We start from the raw sequence: 21,427 nt of genomic DNA, 5'->3' as shown, positions 1-21,427 counted from the left end.
TTACAACAATTATGATAATTAAGGGGGGGGGGGGGGGGGGGGGGGGGGGGGGCAAACAGCAACTACTTATACTGTATCCTGAACTGAGCCGGGGGCCAGTACAGAGCTAACAGGATATGAGTGATATGTTCATGCTCCTGAGTGCTGGTTAGGAGACCAGCGGCAGAATTTTGTACAAGCTGTAAATGGGAGATTTAAGATTGATTGCTACCAACATATAAAGCATTGCAGTAGTCAAGTCTGGAGCTCACAAAGGCATGGATGGCCTTCTCCAGATCATTGCGACTGAGGAAAGGCTTTACTTTGGACAACAGACGAAGCTGAAAGAAACTTTTCACAACAGCATCAACCTGATTGTTCAATTTCAAGTGACAGACCAGTTTTACCCCAGATTTTTAACCACCTGATTGAAGTGGGGGGCTGAAAGACCTAGACTGGGAACAGCAGTATCTGGCTTATTGTAGGCATCAAACAAAATCCATTTGGTTTTGTCATCATTTAGGTGGAGGACGTTTTGAGAGAGCCTGTGTTTAATGTCCTTTAAGCAGCTATCCATGGAGTTTAAACTGGAGTTTAAAGGTCCTTCATGGCATGTCTTCATTACTCTTGTACAGCATGAAAGCAACACTGTAACTTACTCCAATAATGTCATCTTGCTTTTCTTTAATGAATCAACCAGGGAGCACGTTCAAAATGGCCAATGTGTTGACATCCATTTGCTAGCGTGTGACGCAGTATGCAAAGTGAAGCTCAGCTGTAATGTGATGTCCCAGAGGAAAAAGCTGTGCAGTTTCTCTGCGTTGGGACTCTGCTGGGCAGTGACGGCTCCAGAAGTGTACATAAATCTCATTGTGCAATCAAAACATGTCCTAAATGTGTATTTTTAAGGTCAGAAATCTACACGGTGCTACTTTAAGGGAGAAATGGTTCAGGAATAATGTGCATGGGTTGTAAACACAAAAATCAAACTGTGGTGTTTTCAGATTTTTTTTTTTTTTTTTTTTTTCCCCCCAGTTTAAAAAATTACAAAAATTCCCAAAACTCTGGCTCCATGAAGATAAAATGTCCAAATGATTAAAAACTATAGTGGATACACCTAAACTTGCCTCCGTGTGGACATGACAGACCATAAAGCTGACTTCTAAATGTTGCCCAGAACATTCAGTGTGCACCTGCTCAAGATGACATAGTTTGTCAGTTCAGAAGGGTGGTTGAGCGTTGCACATTATACCGGGATTTGGGGTGTTTTTTAAGTACATGTAGAAACTTCTGCTCTGTCAACAGAGGTCTCACTTGAGTCATGATTCCCAATTAATCTTTTTTGACTCGACCTGGCCACATCTTTGAACTAAAGGTGAAGAGAAAGTAGAGTTTGTGTGTGACAAGTTAAAGTTGTTTGCTGTCTCATGAACACATTTGCTAACCGGAACAGCGAGGCACAATAAGTTGTTGTAACTTATGTAACAGCAGAGTTCACTATACATCACAGCCTGTTTTTGCGTGTGCAGCTGTGCATGCAGTGTGAGTATGGGTATGCACGTGTGTCTCTAGCATGTGGCTGCGTTGGTGCATCATCATCATCAGATCCCTTTCAGCCACTGGTAGCCATTTCTCTCTCATTCGTTATTCTACCCTCTCTGGCAGTCTCTTCCCCTTTCATCTCTCCTCGTTCTTCTTTCCTTCCCATCCCCCTGTCTTTTTTCTTTCACTTTTCTAAGATAATGGTGCAGTGAAATCAGCAGTGAAGACACAATTCTTCCAGATCTTCTAAAAAAAAAATGTGTGCCGTTGCTGTACATTTATTAAAATTCATCATTACTGTTAGGAACAAAAATATCCTCAAGGATCCAGCAGAAGTGTTCTTTTAGTCCATTCTGGGTACATTATACTGATAACTGAACGTGCACACAGTGTTTATTTAGCAATAACAGACCATTTCCACTGTTGTTCAGCAGAAAGAAAAAAACATTGATTGATTTGAATGTGGTAAAAGTCTCTGTTGGTTCTGATACTATTATTCATATTTTTCTAGTATTCGTACACACACACTGATGTTTAAACACTGGAAACTGAGTTGTACGTTTAGACTTATCTTTTGAAACTGGGTGAAAAAGCCATCCTAAATCTTTGCCATGAACCTCTACAAAGACAAAGACCGGCCATCTTGTCCTTTTCCCAGACAGCTCAGCTTTGCTTTGTTACTCAGACTCAAAATGGTTTCCAAGATGCTGGCTGAATAAATATCATCCTTTCTCATTACCAGAAACATTAACTCCCAATAGGTGCTACTTTAAAGGTTTTTTTCCTTCCCCTTCTCAAGCCTCATTAGCAATGCAGCAGACAGTTTTCCTGTAATGGCCAAGGCAAACACAAAGTATCTCCTCTCAAACTCCTCATGTTGTTGCTCCCCCAGTGAGTCATCTTCTGCAGGAAGGTCTTTATTTGTGCAAATAAGTGTTAGTCCTTCATGAATACATTTAGAATTGTTTTTAATTGCTGTTTCTAAAAAAGAAAATGGAGAGACAACAAAACACAATGTGCTGGTTTGGTTTTGTTTTTCAGTCTTTTGAATAGTAACTTCTGTTTTCTAGCTGCGGAAGCATTTTGTTGCAAGTCTGTAAATGGTAAAGAAACAAAGGTCAATGTATTTGGGTTCGGCCAAAGCAGCCATGAACCAAAAGGCACTTTTAAATGTCAAATACTGAGAAATTAAAGCACAACAGTTGTCCCCAGTGACAACATTGCAGCATTTTACCTCCATTTATATTTTATAAAAGGGTTCAAACTGTACCCAGGACTAAGTTTAAGTCACCAAGGTCTACTTTGGGCACTACAGATCAAACCTGGCCAAGTTGTTCCTCTGTTTCAAGATAAACACATTTCCTGCACCTTGATTTCTGTGATAAAGGTGATCAGTCTTCCCTATCCTCCCCCCAGACACAAACACCTACATTTTATGGTATTTTAAACTAGCACACCTGCTTTTAACAGCTAACTGATCTGTTTTAGATTTTTAAAGTGATGTGCTGCATGAAATAAATTTGTTGTAGCATGCAGCTTGACAGCAGCGTTGATCCCACTCATGACTCAGACACAACTGTCAGTGGTTGGACTGGGAAGTATGAACTCAGTGCCATGAACAGCACTAAACTCCTGGTGAATATTTTATTTAACACATTTGCTGCCGTCCCTTCTGTCTGATTCCTCTCAGCTCTTCCCAGCTTCCCTGATAACAGAGGAATCATAATCCTGTATTAACACTTCTGCATGCTGGGAAAGCTGGGTCAACCAGACTCAGGCAGGTTAATGTCTTTTTCCTCACCATCAGACACCAAGCTGCTCACCCTCTCTCATTAAACACACTCTTTAGGCTGCACGCTCCTCAGTCCATTTATCTCTTTAAATTTCTCTCTTTATAGTAAGATGGATGGTGGATTTGTTGAAATGAGAGGCAGTGATTAATAAAATAGAAGATAAAAGGAAAAAGGAGAAGGTGGACCACATAAAAGACTAAATTAATAGCTACTCAAGCAATAAGCTGTTTGTTTATTGTGAGTTTTACTATGGTAGATTCTTCAATGTGAAGTTCAACATCCAGAACACCTCTGTTTTGAGTTACTTTCCTGAAGGGTTTTTCTTTCTATTTGCTTTTTCCATCCAAACATATTTCATATTTAATATGTAATCTTAATGGGCATCATTTCAGCACAATTTCTGATTCATTTAACTTGTTTTGTGTGACAAAATAAACAAAAATATGTGGAGGAGTGCAGCTTTGTCTGGAATTTAGGTGAATTAATTTACAATTATGTTTTACTGGTTTTATAAAAGATGCAAAAAGGTTGAACTTGGAGCACATGCAGGATAACTCAGCCCATCCGAGTCAAACGAGAAGGAATTATTCCATCCCAACTTCGTTATCTGGGTGCATTAGTCCAGTTCGGAGAGCTTTGAATTTATACAATTTAGTTTTGGTCTATTCTTTTTTTTTTCCTAGTGTCATGTTAACATGCTCGATGACTGTCTTGTTGGAAACTAGTAGTATTTACTTTTTACTTTTAACACGGTTCAAGTGTTGCAACCCCGCTCTGCTGGGGTCTGTGTGTAGTAACATAAAAAAATAAAATAAATGCATAAAAATGCCAAGATGTATAAGAGGAGTTCTCATAGATTTATTGCCTGCACTGGGCAAAGCACAAAGAAAACAAATGGCAACTAACTAACTAAAGTATCAAAACATTAAGGGGCTCTAACTTTGAGCTAATAAAAAGAAAACTGTTTTCTAATAAAACGTCACAACAAAAGTGAAACTCTGCTGAGGGATTTTAAAGACAAGCTCAGTAGCATTTAATCTCAGCAAACAAGTACCAAACAAGAAGTTGTTGCTTAAGAGTTTAAGCATAACCAGCCGAGCTGCACACACCAGTTCACAGCCACCAGGCTGACAGCCCTTTTAAACGGGAGATGTTGTGATTTGCTGGGAGGGCTGGACATCGACCAATCAGTTGTTGTTGGAGGCAGGCAGAACGGTCGAGGAGAGCTAAAAGTGCCTTTGTAATGACTGGGCCCTGAACCAGTCAGACCAGTTGTAGAAACACTGGTTTTTACATATTAAAGAGAACATAGTAAAGTTAATGATGGTAAACATCGGCCCGGGGTTGTAACATTTCTGAGCTGCATCCATCCAAATCAACAGATAGAACAAAGAGCAGAGTTTGGCTTTTGACTGATTTTGCACTTATTAAAGAAGTCATTCACTGACCGAACTTTCAGAATCCATCATTTTCTACTATTGCTTTTCACAGCGCCTGAGCCAAATAAATGTGTAAAAAACATACTAAATGTTCTCTGCCACATTTTATTCTCAGTTGTGGTCCTGCTGCAGCCTCTGTGAACACTGTGAAGCCAGGAGAGCTAAAAATGATTCTTACTCTAAGTTCAATACATCTGTTACAAACCCCTTCTAGCCTAGGGGAGGAAAGGGTTTTGTAACACAAACGAGCCGGAAATAGAAGTAAAATAATCAACTTTTTAGTTACAAAAATAAAACTATTTACAAATACTCAACTGAAAGTGTCCTTTTTCAGGTGAACAAATACACAAAACAAACAAAGTGTCCTCCATAAGGACCTGCACAAACCGGCAGGAAATTATACGGCATATATGGTATATGCTTATATATGGTACGTTTTACCCATCCACATGATACTTTTTTGGCTTTTTAGAATTTCCTACAATTAAATGAAGACAAAACTGAGATTATTCTGTTTGGTAGCAAAGAGAAGAGGGTCAGCATTGGTAAACACCTGGAGACTCGGGCTCTTAAAATCACCAACCAAGTTCGTAACCTTGGAGTGTTGATAGACTCAGACCTGACTTTCAGCAACCACATCAAAGCTTCACTAAGAAGCTTTTTAACAGCTCAGAAACATCAACAGAATTAAAAGTTTAGTTTCCCAGAAAGACCAAGAGAAACTCATCCATGCATTCATCTCCAGTAGGCTGGATTACTGTAATGGTCTTTTAACAGGACTTCCTAAAAAGAGCATTAAACATCTGCAGCTCATCCAGAACGCTGCTGCTAGAGTTTTAACCAGGACTAAGAGATCTGAACACATCACACCAGTTTTAAAATCTTTACACTGGCTTCTTGTCAGTCACAGAATATAATTTAAAACCCTTCTGCTTGTTTACAAATCCCAGAATGGTTTAGGCCCAGAATACATCTGTGATATGTTCAGAGAATATAAACCTAGCAGAGCTCTTAGATCCAAAGACTCTGGTCAACTAGTCCAGACCAGATTCCAGACTAAACATGGAGAAGCAGCATTTAGCTGCTATGCTGCAAACAAGTGGAACAAACTGCCAGTGGAGATTAAACTTTCACCAAATGTAGACATTTTTAAATCCAGGTTAAAAACATTTCTTTTCTCATGCGGCTATGCATGAAATCTGCACGGTAACTTTTTTAACTTATCTTGCTTTTAATCATTTTAATGTAATTTATTATTTTATTGTGATTATGTGTTGATACCTTTTACTATTTCTAAATATCTGTAATGTCTTTGTTTTATGTAAAGCACTTTGAATTGTCCTGTACATGAAATGTGCTACACAAATAAACTTGCCTTGCCTTATGTGACTCACTGAAAGAAAACTATGACTTTGATGTGAATTCTCAGCATCATATGTTTACCGTGGTTCTGTTTGTATTCAAAGTTTTTTTGGTTAAATGAGGATGAGTTGTAATAGTTTTTATTTATTTACTTATCCTCATCGATCACCTATTCTGTCTTTTTATTTGTTTCCAGTTCAAGGTGGACGGTGAGTGGTGGACGTGGATCAACTATGAGCGTTTTCAGGAGCTGGTCCAGGCTCATGAGGAGAGTGGGGGACAGCAGAGCTTCTCAGCCTTGGACTATGTTGCCAAGACACCCAGTTGGGCTCTGTTCGGAGCACACGAGCAAGGCTTTGACCCTGCTGACACTCGCTTCCAGCGACGCAACAAAACCAAAGATATCTCTGGATGCTGATACTGGAAATCACAAACAAAAATGGACAAAGGGTTCGGGTGAATAGAAGTTGAAGAAAATGCTAAAGAATGTATTTTTTCTTGTAGTTATGAAAATTCCCTTCTTGGTATCCACAGCTTCTCTCATCCTCATGTGGACTCTTTCTCCGCCTTTTCATATTTCCAATATTTTCATTGTTGATTATCCTAAAACTATTTTGTAGACATTCCCCTCACATAAAGTGCTTTTTTTGCTTTGCATGTAAAATAGATATTTGATGCCTTCCACAATTTAAATGGGTCATAATGTATTTGATCTCCATGATTATCTGGCAGCAGATAATTATCTGCACATTTTTTAAATCCATGTTACAACTGCACAGCAACGGATATGATAAGAGTGTGAGAAAAGGCACCTTTATTTCTCCTGTCATCGGTGGGAGCAGCACATTTTTCCCAGGCTCCTTTGTGCTTCCTCCTGTTTGGCCAGTGGTTGTTTCTAATTAGAATCAAGGCTGTGCTTCTCTTTGTGATGCTCTCATGAGTTTAATTGTTTCTTATTAATGTCAGTTTTATTTGGTTTAACTGGTCAGTTTATTGATGTTTGAATATCAGTCCAACAGGAAGGACAAGGATCAACTGAATGGGTTTGTCACTGAAACAAGCAGTGCTGATTGTCTTGATGTAAATCTTAACACCTTTATAATTTTAGAAATTGTAAATTTAGTAATTGTAAATGTTTAAGTGCATTTTCATTTGTTTTCAAAGGTCTAGTTGCAAGGACTCTGTTGGAGATAGGCTGTGCATGTTTCACTGTAATAAATTTATTTCAATAGTTTCATTTGTCCCAGCTGGATTTCATTCAGAACCTACTTTCTGACATTTTCAGAAAAGTATTTTGTCCTTTTTGTATCAATAATAAAGGAAAAGGCATTTTAAAGCAATAAAATTGAGGAAACAACTTTCTAGAGTGCACTTGGAGACCAGTAGAGAGGTACTAACTAAACTCGTGGAGAAAGATGTGAAATAAATACAGTATTTTCTGCTACATACTTTTGATTTAATTTATTACTATTTTCTTTTAATAAAATAAATTAAATATTAAAAATAGATCATTTCTTTTCAATGAAAATTCTAATGTTGCAGTTATGTTTTTTAATCATAAATCTTTAGTTGTCAAGAAAAACTAAATTAGTCCTTTTTTTAGTCCAGGGCAATGCCTGCTAGCAAAGATGACCTCCCACATATTTCTGTTTTACAGCAGATCTGAAGAAGTCTCTGACCAAACACACTGTGTTGTGTAGAGGATGTAAAGAATTGTCCATCATGTGCAGCAGCTTCTGCAGCATTGTTCTCCAGCAATCAGCTCCAGGAGCTTTAGACCAGTCTCCATTACTTCTGGATCAGTTTGTTCCATTTCTTTAAGTCTCTGGTTCTCATGCTGCTGCCTCAACTGGTAGCTGCAAAGCAGATTGAACTTCCCACAACAAGAAAGTTCATATCTTCTACAAGACTTGTAGAAGATATGAAACATCTTGGAGCAGATACTGATGGATCTTGGCTTTCTTAACCAGGAGAGTCTGCTCTGTCCTTTCCTGTAGACGGCCTCAGTGTTGCCAGAATCTGCATCCTAACCAGAATACTTTATTGTCATCATACTTTGGTGCATGACAAAATCACAGCAGCTGCTACTAAAACTGTTTCTAATAGTATAATAAAAACATGAAATCTATACAAGGAGAAATAATATGTCTAGTTTGTTGTCTAGCTGAACTCCCAGTATTTGTAATCGTGCACCACCTCTAACTCTGCTCCCAGTGCTTTGTTTAATCCTGTTCCTCCTAAAATCCATTATCTTCTCTTTCGTTTTGTTTGTGTTGAATCTGAGGTGATTGTTTCTGCACCATATCACAAGACTATTAACCAGTTTCCTGTTCTCAGCTTCTTGTCCGTCACTGATACACCCCACTGAATTCTGTAGGTCTTCTAATTTAAACCTGCAAAGATAAGTGTGAATTTCTGTCATATCTTTTATTTGGACAGATGCAGCATGTTTACTAAATGAAACCAACAGAGAAAAACTTGTTTCCTGCTATTCTGCCTCTTATGTGATTATGAAAAAACTAATCAAATAAGGAACATATATATTTATTTCAAAATATGTCATCCTGCCCACACTTGAATACTTGATGAATGCTTGGCATCTGCTCATTTATATCATAAGGATGTTTGGTGCTCTTATGATGTATTAAACTCGTCCATTTAAAAGCTTCTCTGGTGATCAGTCTCCCATCACCAGCTGAAGTCAGAAAGCTCTACACTATGTTAACCTAATGAATTCCGGATGATTGTTGTAAATATTGCAGTTACTATTGAAAGTTTAAGCTTTACAATAATAGGCTTGAACAAGAAGGAACAGAAAAAAAGATGAGCAAAAAAACACTGTACAATAACGCATGCACTTTGTCTGATTAGGCAAGGTAAATAGCACATTTCATATACAAGACAATTAAAAGTGCTTTGCTTAAAACATTGTCTTCTTAGTTCTTCCATTTTAACATGATACAGACTTCAGTTTTGTATTCCAAACATTTTAGAAGGTACAGTGAGCAGATCCCAAAAGTATGAGACAAATTTATGGGAAGAAATCCAGTGATGAATGGTACATATTTTTATTGACCTAAAACAGCCATCCTCTAGAGGTAATGTTTAGAATGAACTTTTTCTTTATTTTTTTTTTTAAGAAAAAATGTGCATGTTTTGTGGCTAAAAATTGAAATACGAACAAAAAGAAGATAAAAGATACAATTTGGAAATGTTTTTGATAGCTTTTGACTTTTAGACACACACCCTACATACTTCTGTAAGTTTTATTCGTTTCCCCCCTAATTTTTCATTTCCACATCTTAATACCCAGAACTAAAGCAGTCTCACACAAGGATGTGAAATGGCCACATTTCCCCAGTTTGTGACAAATTGCTTCCTGTGGCCTCATCACTTGGAGGACGGGCCGTAGGAGTTGGGTGCAGTGAGCTGGGAGGCATCCAAAAGCAGGGACCCTGGTGATCTGATCCTCGCATACAGAAGCTAGCTCTTTAGACGTGGAACATCACCTCTCTGTTGGGGAGAGGTGCCTGAGCCCTAAGCTGGTGGGCACAATTAAGAAGTTGGGGTTAGATATAGTTGGACTCACCTTGATGCACGGTTTGGGCTCTGGAACCACTGTCCTTGAGAAGTGCTGGACCCTCTTCCATTCTGGATTTGCTCCCGGTGAGAGGTGCCAAGCAGGTGTGAGCATACTCATCGCCACTCAACTCATCACCTGTATATTGGGGTTTACCCCAGTGGAAAAGAGGGTAGCCTCCCTCCGCCTTTAGGTGGGGGGACGGGTCCTGACAGTTCAGAGTACCCGCCCTTTTTATAGTCCTTGGAGGGGTTATTGGAGAGCACTCCTTCCGAGGACTCCCTTGTTTTACTAGGGGGTTTCAATGCTCACCTGGGCAATGACAGTGATACCTGGAGGGGCATGATTGGGAAGAACAGCCCCGCTGATCTGAATCCGAGTGAAGTTTTGTTATTGGACTTCTGTGCTCGTCATGGTTTGTTCATAACGAACACCATGTACCAGGGATAACAGTGTCCACATGTGCACTTGGCACCAGGACACTCTAGGCCTCTCCGCCCTTCTTATCGGACTTGCAGCCACAAATCCGATGATAGGGGTGGAGAGGGGTGGAGCTGTCAACTGATCACTGACTGGTGGTGAATTGGCTCAGATGGTGGGGGGAGGATGCCGGTCAGACCTGGAATACCCAAACGTGTTGTGAGGGTCAGCTGGGAACATCTGGCTGAGTCCCCTGTCAGGAAGAATTTCAACTCCCATATCCGGCAGAGCTTCAACCATGTCGAGCGGCTCAGGAGGGCGGAGCAGTGCTCCATCAACACTGTGTACAGTGGGGATGGGGGGCTGCTGACCTCGACTTGGGAGATTGTGGATCGGTGGAGGGAATACTTTGAAGCCCTTCTCACTCCTACCGACACGTCTTCCGTGTAGTCAGTTCGTCCAAAATATGAGGCCGCTCTTTCAGCCACTTTGATGCAGATAAGGTTTTATTTAAAGACAAGGGCACAAAGAATCTGGAAAAGCTGATCTCTGTTTAGAATTTCTCCAGCTTTGCAGGCTTACACAACAGAAGCCAAAACAGTAAAGGTTCATCTGATCTGATCTTATCATTAGAACAGCAGTCTGCTGAGACACATCAATATCCATACACTTATTTTTCTCTTTTTTGTCCTCCAACCCTTTTTTTATTTTCTTTTTTTTTTTTGCTTTCACTGGTGTAAACAGGATGAAGGTAACCAGTGATTGTGAAGCTGTAATAAGTTTGTGTTATGTGTCATTCTGCCTTGCAATCTCCACTCACCAGTTTGACCAAAATATAAATTAATATACGTGAAAGTGGTGTTTTGAGTTGTGTGTCTGCACACGTTCCTAATGTGCATTAGACTCAAGGTGTGAAAGTGATAATGGTTCCTGTAGATGGGTGTAAATGTTTTGGGGGATATCTGTGTAATTTGTGGTGAGGAGGACAATCCTTCCTTCCACTGCTGACAGTCAGTATCCATCTGTAATCTCTCCTTTATTCAGCAGGTGTTGTGGATAATCTCTGTAACCAGCCTTCAATGCATTCACTGTCAACAAATCTTACTAAATCAGTTTTATTGTTAATTAATATTATGTAAATTCTGGGGAACAATCGATTGATTGCTTACAAGATTTCCTTTATTTGAAATTGAAGTTATGGTTTTGATTCTGTGCTGTTTTCTTTTGTAAAACTTAATTCTAGCAAACGGCTGAATTTTTATATGCAATTTAAATTACCTTTTACTGATTTTTGTTTTTTCTCATCAATATTATGGTATTAATCTTTATAATATCATGCATGCTCACCAGTTTCTCTTTAATGGATCAACAAAAACAGTAAGAGGCATCTTTGTGTGCATGTTCATGTGATTTAATCTCAACCTGTTCAAATTAAGTTTTTGCTCAAGTGTTCAGATATCTGTAGTCTGAAATTTCTGGAAAGAGTGACCTATAAACCTGCATGCACCCAGCTGTGTTTCTGTCTGTTCCTGTGCAGTCAGGTGCATCTGTGAATGAGCATGGCTTTACTGGCTGTCCGTACAAAATGCCTTCGACATCTACAGCTTAATTTTATGCTCACTTTCAGACCAACAAATTTGATTGGAACAGGAGCCAAATGTTGAGCTGCTCTCAGCCAGAGAGGAAATGATTGAAAATGATGTCTGCAACAAAACAAATGTGTGTCATTGCAGAGACAGCACTCATTATTTCATTTCCAACAGATTCACAGGATGCTGCATTTAATGTGGTTTAATAATCCTTCTCCTATGAATACCTTTAGATTCTCCTCTATTATATCATGAAACAGCTAAAGCATTCATCTATATATTATTGTTAATTTTTTTTAAAACAATCAAGCAATTTTTATTATTTTAGCAGGAAAACAAACAAAAAGATGTGCAGCAATTTGTTCAAACGTCCTAATGTAAATGCAGAAAAAAATTTCTGCACGTTCTGAATGACCTACAGAGCAGAATTCAGCAGGAAAGCACTGATTCTCTGTCACCTGAACTTTTCTTTTTAATCTGAGCCAGTGCTTCTTTCTGTATGATTTTCACATCACTTGAACTGTTAGAGGAGCTCAACACTTAATGAAAAACTATCAACATTGATGTTCTGTAGATAGATAAACACACTTGACCGCCTTTTTTGTGGATGTTGGCTAAATGAATTTTGCTCTCACTTGCTTTAGCTCATGCAACAGCCTCGATACTGACATTTCCCTCCACAAGTGTCAGGCTGCAACATGTTTTTTCTTTTTTTGCTCCAAAGCTGTGAAAGAAGAGCTGTGTTAAATGACCTTGATTAGCTCATTTGCTAATCCTCTTCAAGCAAAGCAACTCTATTAACCAAATGACCGTCTAATGAAGGTGTCACCTTCCCATGCTTTGTTTTCTAAGAAGTGTTTGTATTCTTGTGGTGGATTGAGTTTTCTTTCCTGAAAACTAAGCGGTGGTAAATCACATCTACATCTGATGAATCATAAAAAATCTGTCCCTAAAACCAGTGTTGAAATGCGGGAGGGGTGTAGAGAGATTAGGGGAGAGAGATGTGCTAATTGCCTGCTGTGTGTCCTGAATCATTCTTTCTTTCCTCAGGCTCATGTGTCATATGGTCTATTTCACAACTCATTGCATAAAGGGGAACATGCCATGCAGAAATATTACACCATTTCTGTCCCTTTGGAAGCAATTAAAAGATCACTTTGAAGGTCAAGCCCTTTTTCTTTTGTCCTTTATCTGGATTTACCAGGTACATTCAGATATATAACTATTACTAAGATCACTGAAAATACCAAACATTTTTATTTTTTTAAACAATATCATGCTTATTTGAAAAATAAAATTAGAAGCTTAAAAAAAGCTCATTTAGATGATAACCTCGCAATGACCTCACTGAAATAAATCTTTCAATAATAAATTGTTAAAATCAAACCACCTGAAGATGCAGATTTCCTCTGTATTTTCTCCTTATCATTAATTTAAGAATTAATTAGATGCACACTGCCAAACACGAGAGCAGCAATTATGATTTTGTGTACATACAGAGCTACACAATGCCAACCATCATTTGTCAATTAGATCATTATGTTAAAGAGCGAGAGATGTTGTTGCACAGATAATCAGTCTGCATCAAAGTACAGCTGCTCATGTTTATGCTCACACATTCCCATGCATAATTGCACAGGTTATTCAGTCGATTTATATGATTACTTTTGCTTTAAAGTAATCGTCATGAAAATGTTCACTAAAGATCTAAATCATGCATGGTTACAAATGTTTAAAAATATTTTTTGCAGCAGTAAATGATGATGATGATTGTCCTTGAATCATATTCGCCATATTTATGGATTCAAAACATTTTAAAACAGAAAACAATGATTTATAAATCTGGCGGATGCAATAAAACATGCCAAAAGGTGAGTAAAAGATAAAACAAAGATGGAAACAACTGTGAAGTCCCTGTGGGATCGACTTTCCCTTGGACAGCATGACCATGTGGACACAGAAGACAGAAACCTCTGGCAAGTATCGAGTGTTTGTAACCTTTAAGTCTTGTGGGCAGCTTTATGCTTGTGTGCTCAGAGTTTGATTGATGAATGAACCGCGGGCAGGTCAGTGGGCGAGAAGCCAGTTGACTCTGTGAGCAGAATCACACTAACCTGATTATTATCCATCACACAAACATATTGGAATAAAGACACTCAAATCAGTTCAGAGCCTGAATTTGTTCAGCTGACTAAAGTTGACAGCTGCTGGTTGTATATCTGTCATACTGCAGTATGCACAAGTGTGATGTTTTCAGCATCTAACCATAAATACACATTTCATACAGCATTCTTACTTCATTTTGTTGGGCTCTTTGTGTTGCCTTTTCACAAAGTACCTCAGGGTTTCAGTTTTTTTACTCCTTAATTTCCTCAGAGTGTTGTCACACAGCCACTTTACATCACTAAGTAGCCTGACAGTTTGCCAAAGAGTAAGCCAGGCCTTGCCAAAAATAACTAAATAAAGAAGGCTTGCTTATAGATTGTCTAGAAATATGAATTTAAACTTAATTTACTTGAACTATTGATGCAACTTAAAATATGCATAATTTTGCATCCCACCTTATTTTGGTGCATAACCGCTGTCCTGCACATGTCAGTGGAAGACTTTTATTCAAACTGGAAAACTATCTACATACACTTAATGCATAAATCAGTCTGCTGTAAGAGGGAGAAAGCAGAAAACACAACTAAACCTGATCCAGGTAGGATACAGTAATGATGTGCAGAAAGGAAACAAAGTGAACTGAAATCTTTATCTACTGAAGAAGCCAGCTTCAAACTTGGTGAATAGAGAACAGCTGTTAATCTCCAAACAGTCATTAGTGAGCCTATATGGGTATTTATTTCAGTGCTGTGGGAGCAGAGCAGCAGCAAAGTGAATCAAACAACTCTTTAATCTTCATCTCCTCTGCTGCGCGTTACCTGCATCTTTTTCTTTGTTGCTGCATTGCACATCATTTCTCCTCCTCAATATTTGGGAATAACACTGCTACTATAGATTTTGAGGCAAATATTCCACTGAGCCAATTAAACTGGCAGTATGTGTTATTGTATTAAAAATGGATTGCTAAATAGATTTATTTGGATAAAAGAAAAAAACAAATCTATATGAGCTTTAGTGGGAGTGCTTAGATGGGCTATGAAGCCCCTTTCCTTGCACATGGTCACATTGAACACATGACCAGTCACAGAACACAGATGCCTCACATTTGGTTGTTCGGAGAAACTGAGCGTACTGTAAGCGTTACGTCTGTGATGAGAGCTGGCAGAAACATGACTGACCAAATATAGGTGCAAGATGACTGTGAAATTCTGAGCACACAGCCAAAGGATGCTCAAAGTGAAGGAAATCTAAGAAATCTACTAAAAATCTACTGACGATGATCATGATTGTTGTAGCATGGAGAAAAAAAAAGAAAACACTTTTGTATGTCAATGAAACATCTCTAATTTAAATGTTGAATCAAGACATTTTTTCCACTGAAAGAAGGTGATAGTGTCATTTGAGAGTGACTTAGTGAGTAATAATAAGTTCAACAGAAGTATAGAGTTTAAATGTATAAAAGACAATAAATCTTTGGCAGTAAGTTCATGAACTTTGTGAAATGTGAGAAATACTGTGGCAAGAAATTTAAACACTTGGATTAAACAGCTGATTCAGCAGCAGGAAACGTAACTCTTGCCAACTCTTGACTGACTGACGACGCATTTCCATTCGTTTTTTTTTCTTCCCCTTTTGGAGGAATGGCAAATGGCAAAGAAGATATATTCACGTTATTTTGATTCTTTTAAACAGGAACAAACACGGGTGGGGGGCCAGATAAAAATAAAAAAATGGACAGGTGGACGAGGTAGATGTGACAAAAGGAGTACTGTTAAACATGACCAGATAGTTAACATATGTTATACTATGTGCTATGCTTGACACCAGGAAGTTGTAGTTGGAAATATTGAGGATGTTTTCATCTTTATTTGGAAGCCTCTGCAGAGCTGAATGATGTGTGGATGAGGGAATTCAGCCATTGGATTCAGGTGTGTTGGAGAAGGGATGCATCTAAAAGTTGCAGGATAGTAGCTCTTGAGGACTGGACTTGGACACCCCTGATGAAAGTTGTTATGGTTTATGCTAATCTCTTCTTTAATTTTGAACTTCAGTTGTTAATTGATTAATAGAGAAACTGATTTCTGTTGATCTCATATGTCTGTATCAGTATGGGAAATTATATAAATTGATTATTTCTGAATAGGTGGTGGAGGTAAGTAATTCCCTTTTGTTCCCCTGTGGAGAAATGGATGAGTTTGTTTTGTAACATAAAAGTTGGATTGTGTTATTTTCTTTCCTGGAGGACCAGCAAAATTAAGCTGATCTCTTAAACTGGCGTTGTGATGGTTTGAAACTCAAAATCAAAGTGTGAGGACTTGATCTAGTCCAATAAATGTAATTAATATCTGAAGTAGAGAAGGTGTGAGTCTTGAGTGTAATAATGAACAATTGCCTCCATATTCATCAGTTATTTTAAAGGACTTATTCTTTGAAAATGCATTTAATCTGAATCCTACTGCTGATCTGCTGTGGCTGATTATTCTCCTGGTCTAGCCCAGAAATGACAGCCAGGAAACAAAATAAGTGAAAAGCTCAACATAAAATCTTTGTAAAAGCAGTAAGCTCTCCAAAACGTCTGACAAAACTTTGGACAGAATCAGTGGACCGCTCAGTGTTCACAAAAGTTTTTCACAAACAACATTCATGAGCAAACTACTAAAATAACCAAGTTCTTTTCTGACTGGTTTGGATTTACTCATTTTTATTCCTCCTGCTTCCTCAGAGAAAGAATCAGTGTAGAGCCAGTCTTCAGATTCTGTTTCTGGACCTGGTGGAAACTGGAAACACTTTTAACTACCTAGAGGTGTGAATCTCAGTGTGAATGTGTTGAACTGGCTGGCTGTGATGGACCTGCAGCTTGTCCCGGGTGCCCCTACTGTTGATGATGCATGCTGGAAAATGCTTTTACCTCCATGACTCCTGCTTACCTGCTACCTTTGTTTTCTTTTATGATCTTCTCCTTTTACTTCTGAGTCACAACCCAGCATAACAATGAACTAAACTTTGCCTTTGGTTGTTTTAATAAGCTTAAACTTCTCCAGCTTCCAGAAACTTTGTGATTCTCAGCAGCTGGTTTGAGCCAGGATTTTAATTTTGTTGCAGAAAAAAGGTACAGATGCACTGGATTCAAATTTAAAAAAGTTGGATGAAGCCGTAGGAGGAGCAGAGACGTTGTGACTCATTCTGTCAAGAACACACACATGCAGTACATGCATACTCAGATGCTCAGACATGCAGTCACACTCACACATGCAATACACACACCTCATGGTGATGAGCTCTCTGAGGCTGGACTGCTGTAGGAACTGAGCACAGATTGGATATGTGATAGATGGTGTGTGTGTGTGTGGTAGTGTGTGTGTGTGTGTGTGTGTGTATTTGTGTGAAGATCTGTTAGACGAAGTATCAGAGAAGCTTACTCTGACTCTTACATGAGAACCTACTGAAACTGTAGCTGCTGCATTTTATTTGAAGGTTCCTCTAAATAGCTTAAGCTCTGATTTTCTGAATTTATTTTCTAACTTCCTGCCGAATTCATCCAGACACAAACTTACTTGCAGTGTTGGGGTAGTTACTCTAAAAAAAAAAATAGTTACTAGTTACTCATTGCATCTGTAAATTGTAATAAATTACTGCATTTGAAAAATAACGTCACTACTTATTACTTTACCATTTCTTAATCCACCGTGTAGACATGGACAAACATCACAGCCGAAGCGTCACCGCCTGTCTGCAGAGTGTTTATTGTATATTGTAAACTAAATGGCTTTAAAACCACAAAAACAACATCCCTGTCTGTGGGAAGAAATGGGCACACTTGTCTCATAATCATTTTATCCAGTATTTTTCTAAACCTGGGCGATTCAATAGTCGACAGAGGGAGCACGTCTCCTGACACTGACCAAAAGCCTGTATCTCCGACTCTACAGCTTCATTTTTCTTTCTCTTTAGTTGGCACACAATCAGCTACTTCATGCAAATCGATCTCTATGGCAACGTGCCCAGGTAAGCACACACACAGGCAGCAGCACTTAAAACAGATCAGAACACACAGGCAAACACGGCTCGAGTAACGCAGAAAGACACGTTACTGTAGTCCAGTAAAGTAATTTTGTTACTGTAACACGTTACTGTAACACGCTACTGTAACACGCTACTTTGTAATGAAAAGTTGATTCAACTTAAAAAGATAAGACACTGTCCAACCTCATCAAGGGTTCCCAAACTTTTTCAGCCCACTTGTAGAGCCATGTTTGCTTCAGCAGAACCCACCAAATATTTCATGACGTAAAACAAGTGAATTCATAACAGTGAAAACAGTGAAAAATTGTTCATCAGCATTTAACCTGGACTAATGAAATGTTCTTCACTCTCACAGCTGTGCAACTACTTGTCTGTTTTACAGGAACAGATGTGGACAGTATATGTGGACAGGGACAGATGTGGACAGTAAATGTGGACAGACTGTTATAGCCAAGCAGCCAAAGTATCAAAATATCCATCTGTCAGTTTAAAACAACACAAACAATTAACTAATTATTTTATTTTATTGAGGTTTTACCAGGAAACCCCAAATATGAGCTAGTGTATATAAACGGTAGCATATCCATGTGTAGTTGTGTGTTTGGGATGATGTAGTTTAATAATAAAACAACAAACCAGTGCAACATTTCAAATAGAATGAAGTTTAGACAGGAGGTAGTGTCCTCCCAGCTCATTATTACAGCTAAATGAAAGGGCTCATGGAGAATCTCAGCCAGTGATCATCATGTTATCTTTAAATGAAAGTTTGCCCCCAACAACACGCTAGTTTGGACTACCAGGCTGTCCTACTGTGCTGCCAGGACAACATGAGGGTCAGTCAGCTTGTAAATAAGAGAAATTGTAGACTAGAACCTACAATCAGGTGAATCAGAGAGCTTTTTTTTCTGTGTGCTCTGATTGCAGCGCTACTCTGTAAAAATATAATTGGTGGATTAAACGTTTCTTTACATTACATACAGCACATTATATAATCGCCTTTGAAGTTCAGGAGATGTCTCTGTTTCCTTTTGGGTTTTACTCCCCGTCTGGAGAGTTGTTTCTGTTTCTTTGTTTTCTGTTGCACTTTCAGTATGTTGCTGTTGACAAATTGTTTATAGAAGTTTATTAACTCCTGAAGTTCCTGGTAAACTAATCCTGGTAATCTCATGTAGTGAAACAGCTGTGTCAAAAGGTGGTTTTGTGATGTGTAGGTACTTTTGTTACTGCATGTAATATGTCCAGTGTGTGTGTATACAATAACCACACTGTCTACCTGTTGACTCACAATAACTTGCTCTGAGTGTAAACTATCTAAATGCCAAAAATGGGGAAAATAACTGTTATAACCATGACTGAAACCAAGACCTACTGATGTAGGAGGTGTTTTTGGCAAGGATTTTGTCTGCTCGCATTCCTAGTGGGCACATTACCTTGAGTCTATAATAGTACTGTTAAATGTAAAATACTCACCTACAAAAGCCTTCATTTGATTGAACTGACAGGAGTAAGAATACAGAAAGAGAGTGGGTGTGCAGGAATTGCTCTGCCATCAGCCTCACAGGCGAAATTGAACACTGATTTCTTCAAGAAAATCTCTTCTACTGATTTTTCTTTTCTTATCTTTAGTACAGATCATCCAAAACACTTTTTATCTGTTATTGTGGAAACTTTTTTTGCTTTTTTATAGATTTTGTGTAGCAAAATTTTTTTAAATCAAATTCCAAACAAAAGCTACAGAAAAAATTTGAGTGATGAAGGGCTGCATTTAGTTAAAAAATACATGTTACACACACAGCTTTGATAAACTGCATCTCATTGAGTTTATGAAACTGGTCATTGATGCAAGAAATAGAGTCAGAATCATTTCAGAAGTGGGGAAAAAAATCAGACTTCATGACAAATTAGCCCGTTGCTCTGTAGAGAAATTGAACAGATAATCTTTGGAATAACTGATGAATGAATGACTGAAGTGCACTGGAAGTGTTCTGTGAAATGCCCTGAAATACCAATGATGACAGAAAATTTCCAGTGCAGATTTCAGCTGGTCCTCTGTTATGAAGATGAATGAAAAACTAAACTTTTGCAAATATGACTTGTTTTACTTTGCATAATATCTTGGGAGGATATGAATGAATGAAAGGAGCAATCAACCACTAAAAGGAATATAGCCCTGAGTTGGCTGCAGGTTTGTAAAATAATCCCTCATTTCTGAAAACAGGAATCTACAAAGGTTAAATATAAACACAGTATATGAAGCAAAAACAGAATTTGTCCACCTCCTAATGAGCTTGAAAGTCCATTTTTTGGTCTGAACAGCTTTATTCTTCAACACAGTCTGACCCCTTTATGTCATTTCTTTAAGGAATTTTCAACAATAGTTCTCCAAACATGGTGCAAGACTTTCCAAAGCTCTTCTTTGGGTGTTTCTGTCTTTTGTTCTGTTCTCTGTCCAGATGATTCCACGCTGCTTTTATAATATTGAGATCTGAGTTCTGGGGAGGATTCATCCTTTGTCAGACCTGTCGCTACTGATTTTCAGTCCAGGTCTTGTGTCATGTGACATACCTCAGCCTTTTCCATCTCTTTCCCCTCCTTAAAAATGGCTTCTTGACAGCTATGTTTCCATGGAGATGATTTATGATAAGATACAGGTGCATCTCTCAGGTCTTGTGTCAGATCTTTACTGGATTTCTTCCCATTTCTGCAGGACGTTATGACAACCAAATAAATGGCAACAAATGTGTCTTTGCAACAGGCTGGCCATGACATGACCAAAGATCCAATCTGTCTGCAGAGGTGGAAGGTATTTATCCTTGAGTTAGACTCCTTTGACATTAGTGTTAAGTAACAAAGAAATAAACTGAAAGTCCTTCAGAAAGCTTGGAGAACTTTTGCTAAAGACTATTTTTAAAAATGACATAAAAGTCTGGCTGCTTGGAAGCATAAAGGGGAGTGGCTCAAGATACTGGCACAATGAGAGGAGAAAGAAGATGGAGACATCTGTTGAGAAGGTGAGCCTGAAGGACTTAACAGGAAGTCTGACCTTTAAAAATGTGGAGTTCTTTTATTCAAGTAAATAAACAGCTAAAATGATGTTAACCTTTCCATTAGAGAGGACACGGAGATCCATGTGAGAAGTTGACGCAGATATTTGGAGAAAGAGACCAAACTGATCCACAGAAGAAGCAACTTCTTCAACTAGTGGATTTGATTAAGGTAAGAAAGCAACAGGACCAGACAAATGATGCTGAACACCTGCTAACAAATAGATTTGGTTCATAGAAGCAGAACATTTCATCTTTTTCTTTGGCTATAATGAAGGTAAAGGCAGACCAGATAAGGTTGGAATTTATGAGAAGTAAATACAGAGTTTTATCCTTTTCTGCATTCCCATCTTGTCAGATTTCACTATGAGCTTTAAATTCTCTCCTGGTTTATTCTGCTGAAAGTAAAACAGTGTAAAATAACATCCTGGTTGCATCAATCTGCAGAGCAGTGATTGTGACCTGTAACAGGCTGCTCGGTGGTGTGGTGTTTAGTTCACAGAAAAAAGGTTCCTGGTTCCATCTGGGGACTTAATGTGCAGACTTTGCA

The 21,427-nt window shown here is 38.5% G+C and overlaps 1 protein-coding gene across 1 annotated transcript in view; it reads left to right on the top strand.

Annotated features, from left to right (window-relative positions):
* The window catches only part of tyw1 (tRNA-yW synthesizing protein 1 homolog (S. cerevisiae)), a 61,264-nt gene extending 53,920 nt beyond the window's left edge, over nucleotides 1-7,344 (top strand). Inside the window, exon 16 of the mRNA XM_041995166.1 lies at nucleotides 6,312-7,344. Within this exon, the coding sequence (XP_041851100.1) occupies nucleotides 6,312-6,533 (222 nt within the window). The 3' untranslated portion in view covers nucleotides 6,534-7,344. The remainder of the gene's footprint in view (nucleotides 1-6,311) is intronic.
* Nucleotides 7,345-21,427: the final 14,083 nt, after the last annotated feature.

Source organism: Melanotaenia boesemani, chromosome 9 (genome assembly GCF_017639745.1).
Source record: "Melanotaenia boesemani isolate fMelBoe1 chromosome 9, fMelBoe1.pri, whole genome shotgun sequence".
Classification (NCBI taxonomy): domain Eukaryota; kingdom Metazoa; phylum Chordata; class Actinopteri; order Atheriniformes; family Melanotaeniidae; genus Melanotaenia; species Melanotaenia boesemani.
This window is presented reverse-complemented; position numbering and strand designations above follow the sequence as displayed.